Source organism: Mustela lutreola, chromosome 11 (genome assembly GCF_030435805.1).
Source record: "Mustela lutreola isolate mMusLut2 chromosome 11, mMusLut2.pri, whole genome shotgun sequence".
Lineage (NCBI taxonomy): Eukaryota > Metazoa > Chordata > Mammalia > Carnivora > Mustelidae > Mustela > Mustela lutreola.
Genome location: NC_081300.1, coordinates 59,226,545 through 59,240,999, shown reverse-complemented (window position 1 = coordinate 59,240,999; position 14,455 = coordinate 59,226,545). Strand labels below are relative to the sequence as shown.

Sequence of the window (14,455 nt, the reverse complement as noted above, 5' to 3'; positions counted from 1 at the left end):
ACCAATTACTTTGTTTATTTTCGAAAATGAGTTCATGCTCTACAGATCCCTCTGGTATGTTCATTAGCAGTGGGAAATGAACATTTCTCCAATTAAGTATTTATAAAACTATATCATCCTTTTTTAATGGCTGCAGAATTGTCTACAGTATGGATATGCATAATTTATTCAACTATCCCATCACTAATGGACATTATATTTGCTTCCAAAATTTTGCCATAATGAATAATGCTATCATAGATAGCCTCGCACAAAAATGCACATAGTCATACATACATATATGTGTGTGTATTTAAATGCATAGCAAAAAGCCAGGAAGAGCACAGACTTTCCACAGAATAGATCAAAAGTGGGACTTCTGACTAAAGGGATGTGACATTTTTTACTTTAATATATATTTTCCCAAGAGGTTTTAGAAATATACAGTCCTACATGTAAGGTACAAGAGCGTCCATTTCCCTGTAGTCTTATCCTACAGAATGTTATTTTTTGTTTTTATCATTTGTCTTTCATTGGAGTAACAAATGGCTTTTATTTTCATTTGAATTTCCTAACTAATGAAACTGAGCATTTTTTATTTCCTATTTTCAGGTTTATACTTCCAAATCTGAGATTTAAACATTTTTATCATTTTCCATAATATCATTCTATTGGGTTGTTTGTCCTTATGGATTTAGGAAACATCTATATATTAGGATATTAACCTTTGCTTATGTGTTACAAATATTTTTTACACATCCAGTGCTTATCTTTTTTTTTTTTTAATATTTTTATTTATTTATTTGAGAGACACTGAGAGAGAGCATGAGAGGTGAGAAGGTCAGAGGGAGAAGCAGACTCCCCATGGAGCTGGGAGCCCGATGCGGGACTCAATCCCAGGACTCCGGGACCATGACCTGAGCCAAAGGCGGTTGCTCAAACAACTGAGCCACCCAGGTGCCCCCAGTGCTTATCTTTTTATTTAGTTTTTGGTATATGTTATCTAAACAATTTTTAATTTTTTCTGATATCAGAGAGGTCTCAATTTCTTTTTGCAATTTCAGGGTTTCCATATTGCTTAAGAAAGTCTTCCCCCCAGATATTATTTTCCCTTATTTCCTCCCAATTTTATTTACATTTTGCATTTTTATTGTTCTGTGAACTAGAGACCTACTTTGTTTACTTTTACACAGATAGGCTGTTATGTTATCCCTGTTTATTAAATTATTCTCCTTTTTTCTAGTGAATTTAAATGCTACTTTTGTCGATATTCAGCTCCCATTTATTCTTTGGTCTGTTTCTGGGCTCTGGACTCTGATCCATTATCCTACTGTCTAGCTCTGGGCCAGTGTCATCTATTTTTAAGTCCAGTGGGTATCGAGTTAGTTTTAATATTTAGTGTTGCAAATTCTCCCTCACTATCCCCTTTTCTACGCCCCCCCAGCCAACTTGTATTTGCTATCCTCCACCATGCGTTCTCACAAAATTATCTGCTGAGCTCTAAAAATGTGTTTTTAGTCATCTTGCAAATCTCTCATTACTCTGTTTCATGAAGATGATTCCATGTGCCGATGTTTACCTCAGATCAAAGACAGCAATAATTAAAAGGTATTGGGATGAAAATAGATGTTTATTCATTCCTTTAATATTTATTTAGCCACTTCTTCTTTGGTAGAAGGGCTCGTCCCTTTCAGATTACTTCCAGACAGATGAAGCAAGTGGATTCCAGCCTTCTGCAATGCCAGGTGCTGCTCGAAGTACTTTGTAGGCTGTAACTCATTTGATCCTTATAACAGTCCAGGACATTTTATTCTTCCTACATTACAGATGAGGAAATGAAGTAACTGCAGAGTTCCATTTAAAAAATAAGCATAGATAAAATAGTGTGGGACCAGAGGGAGAAAGGAGGACTTATAGCCAAGAGTATAAAGGAATAAAGTACTTCATGAAAAAGTATTTTAGTAGAGCCTGACATTCTGGCAGAAGAAAGAAAGGTTGTGTATGAAAATTAAAGAACAGGTCATCTTAGTTGGTAAAGACAAGATGCGATGGAAAACAGAATGGTGGAAAGTAAGTTTGGGATGGTTCATTGAAGTCAGTTCATGAATGGTCTTAGTACTACCAGATAAATACACAGGGCCCAGTGATAGCTGGAGTTTTTAGAAAAACAACAAATAATTTTTTAGCCCAAGTATAATGTGGACATATTGCATGGGACTTAAACTAAGAAAAAAAAAATATTGTTTTTTGTAAATTCGAATTTAACTGGGTGTCCCATTTTTCCATTTGCTAGATCTGACATCTTTAGCCTGAAATAAGAGGCTAAAAAATAAAATGGGGTCCCATAATACCATTCTATGGAGTGACACACTAAAATATGTAACATTACCTCTAAGTATTCAAAATTAAAATGTCATGGTATGTATCAGGAGTCAACATACTCTTTCTGTAAAGGGCCAGATAGTCAATGTTTGAGTTTTGCAGGCCACAAGTCTCTGCCAGGATGGGGGTGGGAAAGTAGCCACAGACAATATGTAAACAAATGGGTGTAGTTCTGTTCCTTAAAATCTGAATTTCTTATAATTTTCACATGCCAGAATATTGCTGTTTTTTTAAGATTTTTTTTCAACTATCAAAAATAGAAAAACTGTTCTGATCTCAGAGGCCATTTAACAATAGGAAGCTGGCACGGTTTAGCCAGTACACCATAGTTCACTCATTCCCAGCTAAAAGTGATTCTTCTCTGGAGTAAGCAGAATCTGAGAGCTATAAGTTCTTACAACTTTTCCCTGAGAACTCTTATATTAGGCAGAATATTCTAGATTTAATTACAGAATTCCTTTTAGCCCAGAAGAGTAGTGTTGACGTTTAATCTACCAAAAAAAGACCTAACTCATGTTTATTGAACACACTTGGCAGGTCCTGTGGAGTGGGAAGACCGAGAGCAGGAACCAATCAAAAAGAAATCTGATGGACCAGGTAACCAAACAAAGACAAATGTGAGCTGGGGGAAATTTGAAAATGTTGCTTTCCCAGAAGATATGTCATGGAAGGCTGCCTAAAAAGAATTCATCAAATACTGTTTCTGGACTTTGACTAAATAATCAAGTGTCCCTTGAAATCTCATCTCTAGTGACATTTCGAAGTGGACTCCTTAAAGTAGATCTGACACTTATACTGTTGGATTAAATGTTGGATTAAAGTCCGTTTGTCAATTATCTTCCCCAAATATTTGTGAAAGGGGATTTAGGGGAGTAAATTATAAATTTCCCATGGAAGCCACCCAAAGAAAAGCACAAAAACTATTGTCAATTAATTTTAAAAGACATAGAAGGATTTAAATGAGAGGTAAGTACAGTGGGGGAAATGAGAGTTTCTCTAAAAACGTTGGTCAAAGTCCTCAATTGACAAAGGGAGCATCTATCCCCAGTGAGCTGGCTCAGGACTATGTAGTTACTAGAGTAAGGACTGAATCCCTGTCTTCTAACCCCTACCTCAGTCATGGTGTCATTTGGGCTTCACATAGATGTGACTGGGAGGAAGATTTTTCCATGAAGGAGAAAAAAGGGGGGGGAGCTTTCAAATGAAATGAACTTAAATGTTTCTGTAATTCCATAAACATGCCATTACCTCAATGTCATAGGGTTAGAACTCCTGTGTGCGTTATTTATAACAGGCCAAGATTTTCAGATACTCTTGCTATGGACACAGATACTTCCAAGGATGCCATCTGCTGGCCCAAAATGAGACTTCCCCAAGGCTGTCTAACCGTCTTTGGCTCTGTTCTTAAACCTGAACCCCCACTTCCAGAATACTGGATTCTCGCATATGTGGAGCCAGATGTTCTATTCTTGCTGCGAAGCTACCTACAACAATAGTAGCTAACATTTTAGATCACACATCTCTACCAGGCACTTTCCCAAGAGCTTTAGGCATCTCACTGTTCCCCTCAAAAACCCTCTCCCTCATTTAACAGATAAGAAACTGAAGCAGAGAAAGATGAGGTAAATTTTCCAAGTCTACATAACCACTAAGGGGTAGAATTGGGATTTGAACCCAAGTATGTGCCCTTCCCCACTGTGGGCCTTACTGCCTCTCTGGCTAAGAAATAAATAAAAATTAAAACAGCCACATCTCTTGTTAGTTTGTGATCATGTGAGTTAAGAAAGTATGCGTTTTCCGTGTCTCCATCACCGCAAGTTTAGTCTTACCATCAGGACCATGCTCAGCAAAACTGTGACATAATCACGTCTCATCACCACCGCAGGCGATCATTGTGAATATGACAAAGTAAATAAATAAATTGTCCAAAATGGGAGATGCTGCTAAAGTTTATTAATAGATATGACCACACACACCCCCAAGTCCTTCAGCCTCCAGGGCTCAGACTTTCTTTTTACGTCTACACAACACAGCTGGAGATTCCATAGAAAGCATTGTGGGAAATTCACACCTGGCTCAGATTAAACTCAAAATGGGTTGGGGGAGGGGCAAGACCCATAGAGGGCCCCTGGCCACCTCCGGCTCAGAATGGCTCTTCTGTGGAATCTGCAGAACCTCTTTCCATTCGGCTTCATGTAGCAGGTGGTCCCTTCCTGAGCTTTGCTCGGCAGAAGATACCTCATTGCCTTACTTCCTAAAGTACACCTCATGGAAAACTGTTAGGTGTGACGGCATTTTACAGAGGCTTTGGGGGATAGCGGGGTGGGGGGTGGGCAGCGATGGCAGAGACAGGCAACAACGTTGGAGGGAAAATCAGTGATCACTATTCCTGCCTCAGCGGGTTTCTCCCCAGCTAGTGCCTCTGGGGCCCGGCTCATTAGATCATTCCCGCTTTCTTCCCCAGGTACCAGCTGGCAGCTCCAAGATTCCTGTTCCTTCAGTAGGTAGAACTGTTCAACTCTTCTTTGTCTCTACCTTGCCCACCTGGACTCTGTCCTGAGGCCACACTGTCCATAGATTAAAGCTCCCTTCGATGTTTCTCCTTTTGAAAAGAACAAACCTTTCCCCGAGAGAAATTATGCCTTCCTCCAAGGCAACCCGATTCACAAATAACTTCTTTTTCCCCCTACTCCAAAATTAAATTCAGAGTCAGCCTGGCATCTTTTGGTTGGAGGAAAGGGTGAGGGATACCAGTTGTTTTTCTTAGTGGTGCTGCTGGTGGTGTTTAAGGGTTTTGTTGATAAACATGAAGGCAGTTTTTAATTCATTATGGTGTTCACTAAGGAGTCATTTTACTGTAGTCAATGTATGAAATCGCTAATAAGACAAAATGTTTTAAATGCCAAACTAAAAAATTCACATGGATCAAAATTTGGTGGCTTGAATGGTTCCTTGGATACCATCTGAGAAACCATTGGCTTCTGGGAATGGAGGTGTCAGACAGATAGTTAAGACACCATCTTCCCTATTTGATGTTGATTCTGACCTAAAATAAGTTAGGTCATAGCCAGGGAACCTCCTCCAACCTTAACAATGATCAGAGAGCCCGTGTGGGATTCCCTGAGGGCACAAGACAGGCACATGTGCCTGCACCCAGAGGGTGTCACAGACAGGTGACAATCTGAGCTGAGCTTATCATGCTAGGCAGCTTGGCCCGGCTCCCCACATCACAGCTGCAGAGAGGGAAGACAACCCGAGAACATCAGGAATCTCACAGCATCTGTTGGTTTGGACAGGATCGATCTCATGTGCAGAATTCTGTGTGGGCCCTGCTCAGTAGAATGAAATAGGAATGTTGAAGCTAATTCGTAGTATCAGTATACTTCTGGTAACCCTACTCAGCTCTTGACAGAATAGGTGGCGGGTGATTGAACTGAACAGCAGCTGCCAAGCATCAAAAGTCTCACTGAATCAATAGAATTGTTTCCAAAAATAGTCATTCCTTAAGAAAAGAAGAAATTTCTAGAAAAAAAAAAAACATTAAAGGATCCAGTTTCCTGGATAGCTTCTATCCCTGTGTCAACAACAGAAATAACTTTGAATGCAACCTTACTCTTTATCAAACCTGTGGTCTGAATATGGACCTATCCTGACTGATATTTTGAGCACGGGATAAAAATTCTATCCCAGTTTGGTTTTGATGCTGCCAGTGCATGTGTAGAAAGACCCACCCATAGCTTCCTATACTGCCTGTCCTCCTCCACACACCCCCCCATCCCCATCACGCTGAGCGTCACAGGCATCACTTCATATTAGGTATGCAGGTCTGAAACCAGGTCTGTCCTTGGTAAGAGATCGCTGTGTTACACAACAGCAAAACGGCTGATTTGGGCATTTTGCACCTTTGAAACCTTGTTGCTTTTCTTCTTCCTAGATAATATCATCAAGAGGATATTTAACATTTTGAAATTCACCTGGGTTCTCTTTCTGGCAACAGTGGATAGTTTCACAACTTGGCTTAACTCCATTTCAAGGGAACATATTGATATATCTACAGTTCTGAGAATTGAAAGATGTATGCTGACCAGAGAAATTAAAAAGGTAACACTAATGGGTACAATTTTTTTTGCGTCTTCCCTCATTACAAAGATTTTTAAAAGTCAATGTCCAGAACTCCAAAAAGGATAACACAAAATCTATAGTCTGTCTTCTGGACAGTCTTTATATAACCCCTCTGTTTTTCTGTATATTTAAATCTGTTCCATTGCTCAGAATTAAAATAATCAGACACTGTATGCACACACATGTACACACACACGTGCACACACAGTTCTGGGACAATGGCCAGTTTATTCACTCTGTTCCTTCCCCTCACCAGTTTGCAGGTGCACCGACTCCGCTGTCTCGGGAAGGATTATGTTGTTTAGTCTGGGAAGTTTGATCTGAAACTTCTCAGGGGGAAAAAATCAAGATATATGCAGAACAGCAAAATATAGGCACATACGGTTTATAGATAGTATTTAAAATTACTAGTTTGTTTCTGAAAAAGTTATCATCACTTAGCCAAACTACCTACATACAAGAAAGGATTTGATTTTTACTAGTTTTTATCTTATTTTTATTGAGATGTAATTGACAATGTAACATACTAGTTTCAGGTGTACAATACAACGATTTGATATTTGCATATATTCCAAAATGATCACAGTTAGTCTATTTAACATCCATGACCACACATTGTTTCAATTATTTTTTCTTGTGATGGGAACTATTAAGTTCCAGCCTCTTAGAAACTTCCAAGTATATGGTACAGTCACTGTGCTGTCCTTGACATCCCTGGGACTTATGTATTTTATAGCTGGAAGTTGTGTCTTTTGACTGTCTTCACCCATAACCAAGAAGGGATTTCTTGTGAGCCTTCCGCAGTGATATCGGGGGCCACTAATGCAATGAGTTAACATCAATGCCTCCTTGACTAGCTTTATTTTCATCTTTGCACGAGGTGGGCATGTCGACCAAGAGTTCTTGGTATTGAGAAGCGCCAGGGGGCTGCCCAGACAAGTAAGAACTGTGGCGATGTCTCCCCTCCGCAGGGCAACGTCCCCACGCGGGAGAGCATCCACATGTACTACCAGAACCACATCATGAACCTTTCCAGAGAGTCTGGACTGGACACCATAGACGACCGTGCTGGCGCCGCATCTGCTGCACAGACAGCCCACAGGATGGATAGCTTAGATTCCCATGACAGCATCTCCAGGTACTTCATGTTCTAAACAGTGGGTTTGCTTTTGACCAAGGTGAAAGAGCCAGGCTTCAGCAAGATGAGAAATGGATGTGTGAGGTGAAAGTTAATCAAACATGTTCATGGATCCCCACCCCGTTCACCTCCCTGGGTGCAACAAAGCGAAAGGAACACTGTCCTCCCCTCGACTGAGCCAGAAAAAAAATCAGGTATCAGTAATAGGCTATGAGAGGGGCGCCTGGGTGGCTCAGTCGGTTAAGCGTCTGACTCTTGATCTCACCACTGTGAGTTTGAGCCCCATGCTGAGCTTTAAAAAAAAAAAAAAAAGAAAGAAAAGTAGACCATATTAAAAATACCAGTACGACTCATGGGCACAGGGCAGAGACTTCTAAGCCAGAGGCAAGTAAGAACGAGACTTCCTGATCACAGAATGACTATTTGTGTCAAGGGCCACCATCTTTCATTCCTCTGAAAAAAATGCTGCCCCACAGAGTATTTTCTGTACTGGAATCTTCTTCCATCTGTTGCTATCATTGATCTTTCTCCTTTCAGAATTGTTAGTGATCCATAATAAACATTTAAGAGGCGATTTTGTCCTCTTCCATCCTCCCTGGCTTCTGTGATCACCTGCACTGTCTCACTACAGGGACCCCGCACTAGCCACGGGCCAGCACCACCCACTATGTATGGATTACCTCACTGCATCCTTCCAAGACCCTGTAAGATTCATGTTATCATCCCCATTTTACAGAACATGAAGTTCGGTTACAGAGAGGTTACGTAACGTACCCGGAGCCACACAACTAGGAGGTACCATAAAAGGGAGTCAGCATCCCAAACCCCATGGTTCAGCTCAGAACCCAGGATCTTACCCACCATGGTGTGCTGCCTCTAGTGGCCTCCTTTGTACTCCAGGCCAACTTTGAAGAACTGACCTGTCTTTCTTACCACCTGTCCCGGTAGAGCCTCCCCTGTTTTCAGCCTCAGCATTCTAGATAGCTGCTGGGGATTGCACAGAGCTAGCTTCTGAGTTGAAGCAGAAGTCCTGTCTTTGGAAGAGGCCAGCAGGCCTAGGATGATTAGCTAGACTACATGAATCACACGTTGTGTACAGCTTCATAGGTCAGGAGCATTATCACCAAGGGCATTCGTTGCTTTCATCAAACAGGTTTAAAAGCACCGATTCCAAGCCAGACCCTGAACTCGATTTTGAGATAAGACACATATAGGTATATCATCTCTAAGTAGTTCAAGTCCGGGAAGAAAGACCCACTGGTAGGATTATCCATGGAACCCCGAATTGGGACTCCTGCCCGGGGAAGGGTAGCAGACACACCCTGCAAGCCTGCTGTCGTAGAAGGTCCTAGGTGATCGGCACTATGGTCTCCAGTCCCACGTCGGACACTGTGCAGGGCCTCAGAGCCCTGGAGGACTATCTGACCTCCACAAATAACGAATATAATACAGGACAAGAGAGGGGAGGGAGCTGAGATTATTTTATTGATACCAAATCCCAAATAGATAACCACAAGTGGAAATTGCAATCTGAATGGGGAGAGGTGGGTGAAAAAAAAAGGTTTACCTTGAAGAGCTATGTTTCACTGCTGCTGAACTGCTATATTTGAGCTGCTCCACTTGTGCCTGTTGTCTTGCTCCCCAATAATTTACCTATTGATGCAAATCTGTATTTATTGATATAGAAAGATATTCACTGCATTGAGCAAAAAATTGAGGTTTAAAATAGAATGTATGCCCCAAACCTCATTTTTATTGATGAAAAAAATATGTGTTCATATATTGATTTAAATGTGATTTTTGTACAGATGAAATTCTGCTTGGATATATCCTTTCCTACCCTCTGCCCCTCCCCGAAAATAGGTAGTGATTCTTTTAAAGTCCTTTGAGGGATAATAAAAGGCATTATTCCCATAATTTGGGAATAATCTTTGCTCATTTGTCAGTTCCAAAGAAACAGAAATGTTTCAGCTATTGTAGATTTCTGTGAGAAGAGACACTGAGGCCAGAAACTCTCAAGACTTTCAAGGTCAAAACATTTATTTGCTAACTGAGATCCTATTCAAGATGCTTTAAATTTCTAGAATAAAATAAGTGATTGTTACAACAGTGGGCATGCTAATAAAAGTTTCTCATTATCTCTCCACCCAAACATACCCATATTTCTTTTTTTTTTTTTTTTTAAGATTTTATTTATTTGTTTGACAGAGATCACAAGTAGGCAGAGAGGCAGGCAGAGAGACAGGCAGAAGCAGGCTCCCTGCTGAGCAGATAGCCCAACGCAGGGCTCCATCCTGGGATCATGACCTGAGCCGAAGGCAGAGGCTTTAACCCATTGAGCCACCCAGGCACCCCCCTAACATTTCTTAATTGGCAATTTAAACAACCATTAGTAATAGCAAAGTTACAAAGTGAAAATTTCGCGTCATGTCCCTTGCTTGACAGACATCGCCCCCTTGTGTGCCTTCCTGAAAATACCCCACAATCTGCGTTTTTGAAAGAGGAGTTTCATTCTCCTTGGGCAGACTACATTGAGACAAAAAATCATTATGGTTTATGTTTTATTTTTATTTTTTGCAAACCATAAATAACTATCCCATTTGGAAGCTGCCAACTTTCTTAAAATTGTTCTTGTTGCAACAATTTTCTCTATATAGATCAGTAATTTAAACAGAATTATTTTCTTTTTGATTCATTTTTATGCAAAAACTGAAAATCCATTTTTATCCACATTCTACCAAGATACTTCATGGGAGCTTTTCCCTTAAAAATAAATAAAGACTGCATGAGCATGTTTGCAAAAATGTGCAATTGTGTTGGCAGAGGCAGGGGAAGACAAGATTTGTCTGAATGAAAAAAAAAATTGTCTGAATGTAGTCAATATTCAAGATGCTGACAGATGCTGTTTCCTAGTTACAGGGGTGAATGAGGGTCCACAGGAGGGATCATAGAGTTTCCAGATCCACCCACTTTATAACCTATTCATGACCAAACAACTGGTTTTGGAAAAAAAAAAAAAAAAAAATTGTGGAGAATAGTAAGATGAGAAAAATGCTGAGATATACTATCTCCCAAAGGGGGGAAAGTGCAAATAAATACCAGTTTTCCCCATAAATTTTCAAGGGTGTCACAGGCCTCCTGACCAGGCTTAAGAAGAGCTGCTCAAGAACCAAACTTGGAATCAAATCAAAGAGAATATTAGACAGTGAATTGAAAATAAGTTGTCCAGGGGCCCCTGGGTGGCTCAGTCATTAAGGTCTGCCTTTGGCTCAGGTCATGATCCCAGAGTCCTGGGATCAATCCTGTCATTGGGCTCCCTGCTCCTTGGGAAGCCTGCTTCTCCCTCTCCAACTACCCCTGCTTGTGTTCCCTCTCTTGCTGTGACTCTCTCTGTCAAATAAACACATTAAAAAAAAAAAAAAACTTAAAAAAAAAAGAAAAGAAGTTGTCCATAATATAAACATAATTGACTCCTGTATTAGTAACTTTTAACTGCATAACAACTGACAATATGCCCCACTAAGAAATTAGCTTAATGTTATAAGTCATACATAAGCTAAGAAGGATAAAAAAAGGAAGAAGACTGATCAAATAAAATCAGGTAACTGCCTTTAAAGCAGACCCAAGATTACAATTATAAAACTGTACCCACGATCAAAAACCATGAGGTAGGAGTTATTTAAACCTACTGATTGTTTTTGAACAAAGACTATTAGAATTATCTCCCAAATTTAGAAGTGACCGATCAATGAATTTACTAGTACAAAACCAGTACCTTTAAAATTAGTTCCTAATGTATCTTTTACTTTTTATTTCAACCTAAGGAAAGGGAAAACACAAGAGGGTTTGTTTTGTTGTTAATACATGAGTTAACACACTTGCCCTTAAAAAAAAAAAAAAGATTTTATTTATTTATTTATTTATTTATTTGACAGAGATCACAAGTAGGCAGAGAGGCAGGCAGAGAGAGAGGAGGAAGCAGGCTTCCCGCGGAGGACAGAGCCCGATGCGGGGTTCAGTCCCAGGACTCTGGGATCATGACCTGAGTGGAAGACAGAGGCTTTAACCCACTGAGCCACGCAGGCGCCCCACACTTGCCCTTTTCTTAATGGCTGAGCTCCACTTCTAGTTTTTTGCTTTAGGAAGCTATCAAATCAGTAGACAGTATCTGTTTACATGAAAGTCTACTGGAAGCCACCTGATTTCTAGAAAGGCAGGAGTCTTCCCAAGAAGGGATTCCCAGTGGAGACACCTATGTCATCAGCGAGGGTCTAGTACCATTCCCCTCTAATACCCTGGGTGCGGCTGCGCATGCTCGGTGTGGCCCCGTCCCCTGTGTGGTGACCCCGCCTGGCATCCCTGTCACCCATCTTCACCTTTGGGCATACTGCAGATGGGGTGAGAGTCTAACAAATGCCTTTATATTCCCTTTGACTTATTGCAAAAAGCCCTCTTTCCTTTAAATCTGGCTGTAAAATGGCACTTGTCTTAATGGTTGTTTTATGAAATCAGATATCCTCTACTTTCCCTGAAAATAAATTATTTTAAATTGTGCAAGAAACATTAGATGACACTTTAAGGAGCATTCCTAGAAATAGAGGGAGTGTTTATCCCTTGAAACAAGTCACCTAAGAGGCTGCGGTGTGCCCTGGGGTGGTTCGAAGGGCAGGCTGATCAGTGAGGAGACCACAACTGTCCCTTCAGGCATGTCACCTGGGCCTGTTATCAGAAAACTCCTCTTCCCTTTTTCTTTTAAAACTGCCCGGGATTGGGCCACAAACTGGTCACATTCCATATAACCCAACTGAGTGGGACGGTGTGGGGTGTGAGGGTCAGCTGCTGTGACAGTGGACGCAGGCATTAGCAAGATGAGTCACACTTGAGGATTACAACAGTGGTTCCCATGCAAAAAATCTGAGCAGGGCCACAGGGAAAGGTACACAGTATCTTTTTGCCTGCAAACCCCTAAAAGGCCATAGGAGTGTAGCTCTAAAAACAGGAAATTAAATACAGAAGTTCCAAGGTCCAGATCCCCTGTCTTACAAATGAGAGAACAAGTTAAATATTAATAGGTCTATAAACGTGAGGTCAACAATTTCTACTGAAACTACTTCATCAAATAAATAATTATATCTGCAGTTATTTTCATTATATTAAAACCTTTTCTGATCCAGAAAAAAAAAAAATGAGATCTTAGAGAGGACAGTTTATCTAAATGCCAATGGCCAGTTAACATTAGCATAGGGAGGGACCCAAGCCCAGGGCTCCCTGTGCTTGGCCATTGAGTTTCCGCTTTGCCTTTTCCTCATCGCCTCATTCTGCCAAGGATTTGACATCCTAAAGGAGTTAGGGCCTTTCTTAAAACTCAGTCTCTATGTCTTCATTAGAGACCATTTGGTTGTTCACCTGCTAGGCTTGGAGGTTGTGACTTCCTGCATGGTTTCCGTTCTGCCTCCCAGTCACTGGCTGGGCACACCTGGGTGTGTGCAGGCCTAGTCTGCCCCCACGACGACGATGTTCAGCCAGAAAAATCAGCCATCCTGGACCACAAAGACCCATTCCCCTGGGTCAGCCACTGGTGCTCAGGCTGGGAGATTCTTATTCCAGTAGCCTTCTTCAGAGGCCTTTGAGGTGCGTGCCCCCCTTTGGATTAAACTCTACGTCAGCACTGAGATGATGCCTACATGGTAATTCTGTCTGCTTCTTCTCCTCTCGTAGCTCACGCAGTCCTCAGGCCTGAATCTGCCACCATTCCCTCCCCGACTGTTGCTCTGTGGGGGCATCATGAGGATTTTAGCCAGTGGGTTCTCGCCCTAGTGACATCTGCCAAGACCTAAAACATGATCCAGAAGAAAAAAAAAAAATCATTAGGCAAAATGAGAAGTTAACAGACAAAATGACCCTGCCATCGCTAGACTTCCTCCGTTATTTTCTTTGTACCATTTTCTTTCTTTCTTTCTTTCTTTCTTTTTTTTCTCAGATGTTGGTTTATATCCGGTTGCGTATCAAACCAGCATCTCTTTCTCCACGCAAGGCATCTAGTTTGGCTTAACTGAATACCACTCAGAAAACGGGGTGGACAATTCAGTTCCGTGTGATTATTTCTGAGCTTCCCTCTCTCATTGTTGGAGACTTATTTTTCAAAACATGGAAGTGTTCTGTATCCATTTTACACGGGCAGATATTTCTGCTTCAGCAATTGGGTTACAAAATGCTTTCAAGGAATTCAGGATGGGGAGCTCCAAATAAAACATATCTTCTTTAATGAAAACAGCAAAAAGCTTAGTTACAAAGTTATAAAGGGTGAATTCTGCTCTGCGCAAGGCATGTTGGGACTTGTCATTATTCCCGCTCCCCGCCCCACCCAGAGAGGGGAACCATTCATGACTTATCACCCCGCCCATACATTTTGACCAATTGAGAACTGCTGTATCTTATTCTCCCGCCAAACGGGACCCTCTTGACCTCCCTTCCGTGAGCCCCGCTGTGGTGCTCGGCGTCAGCACTGTTGGTGTCACGTGTGGTCTGCTGCATGGCAGTGTACTGGTCGACTGATCCGTGTGTAAACTGATGTACCACTGGTGTTTTAACCCTGTGTCTCTGTGACTGTTTGCGCTGCTAGCTGCTACACCGAAGCAACCATGCTGTTCTCAAGGCAGTCTACCCTTGATGATTTAGATGGACCAGAAACTGTTCCTAAAACAAGTGAGCGTGCTCGACCTAGGCTTCGTAAAATGTTCAGCATGGATATGTCCTCCTCATCAGCTGACAGTGGCAGTTTAGCATCAAGGTGCTTAACTCGTGCATGCTTTGTTCCAGAATTTTCTCACTTGT

At 41.4% G+C, this 14,455-nt stretch overlaps 1 protein-coding gene across 5 annotated transcripts in view; it reads left to right on the top strand.

Annotated features, from left to right (window-relative positions):
* The window catches only part of PIEZO2 (piezo type mechanosensitive ion channel component 2), a 450,629-nt gene that overhangs the window by 399,265 nt on the left and 36,909 nt on the right, over positions 1-14,455 (top strand). For 4 of the 5 annotated variants that reach the window (XR_009345787.1, XM_059139043.1, XM_059139042.1 and 1 more), the window contains 3 exons: positions 2,899-2,958; positions 6,296-6,462; positions 7,455-7,621. Coding sequence is in view for 4 of the 5 variants with exons in the window: in XM_059139043.1 (XP_058995026.1) it covers positions 2,899-2,958; positions 6,296-6,462; positions 7,455-7,621 (394 nt within the window). In the remaining variant the exon portion in view is untranslated. Of the gene's footprint in view, positions 1-2,898; positions 2,959-6,295; positions 6,463-7,454; positions 7,622-14,243; positions 14,412-14,455 lie in introns of all 5 variants that reach the window. The other variant, XM_059139044.1, reaches the window with a different exon arrangement.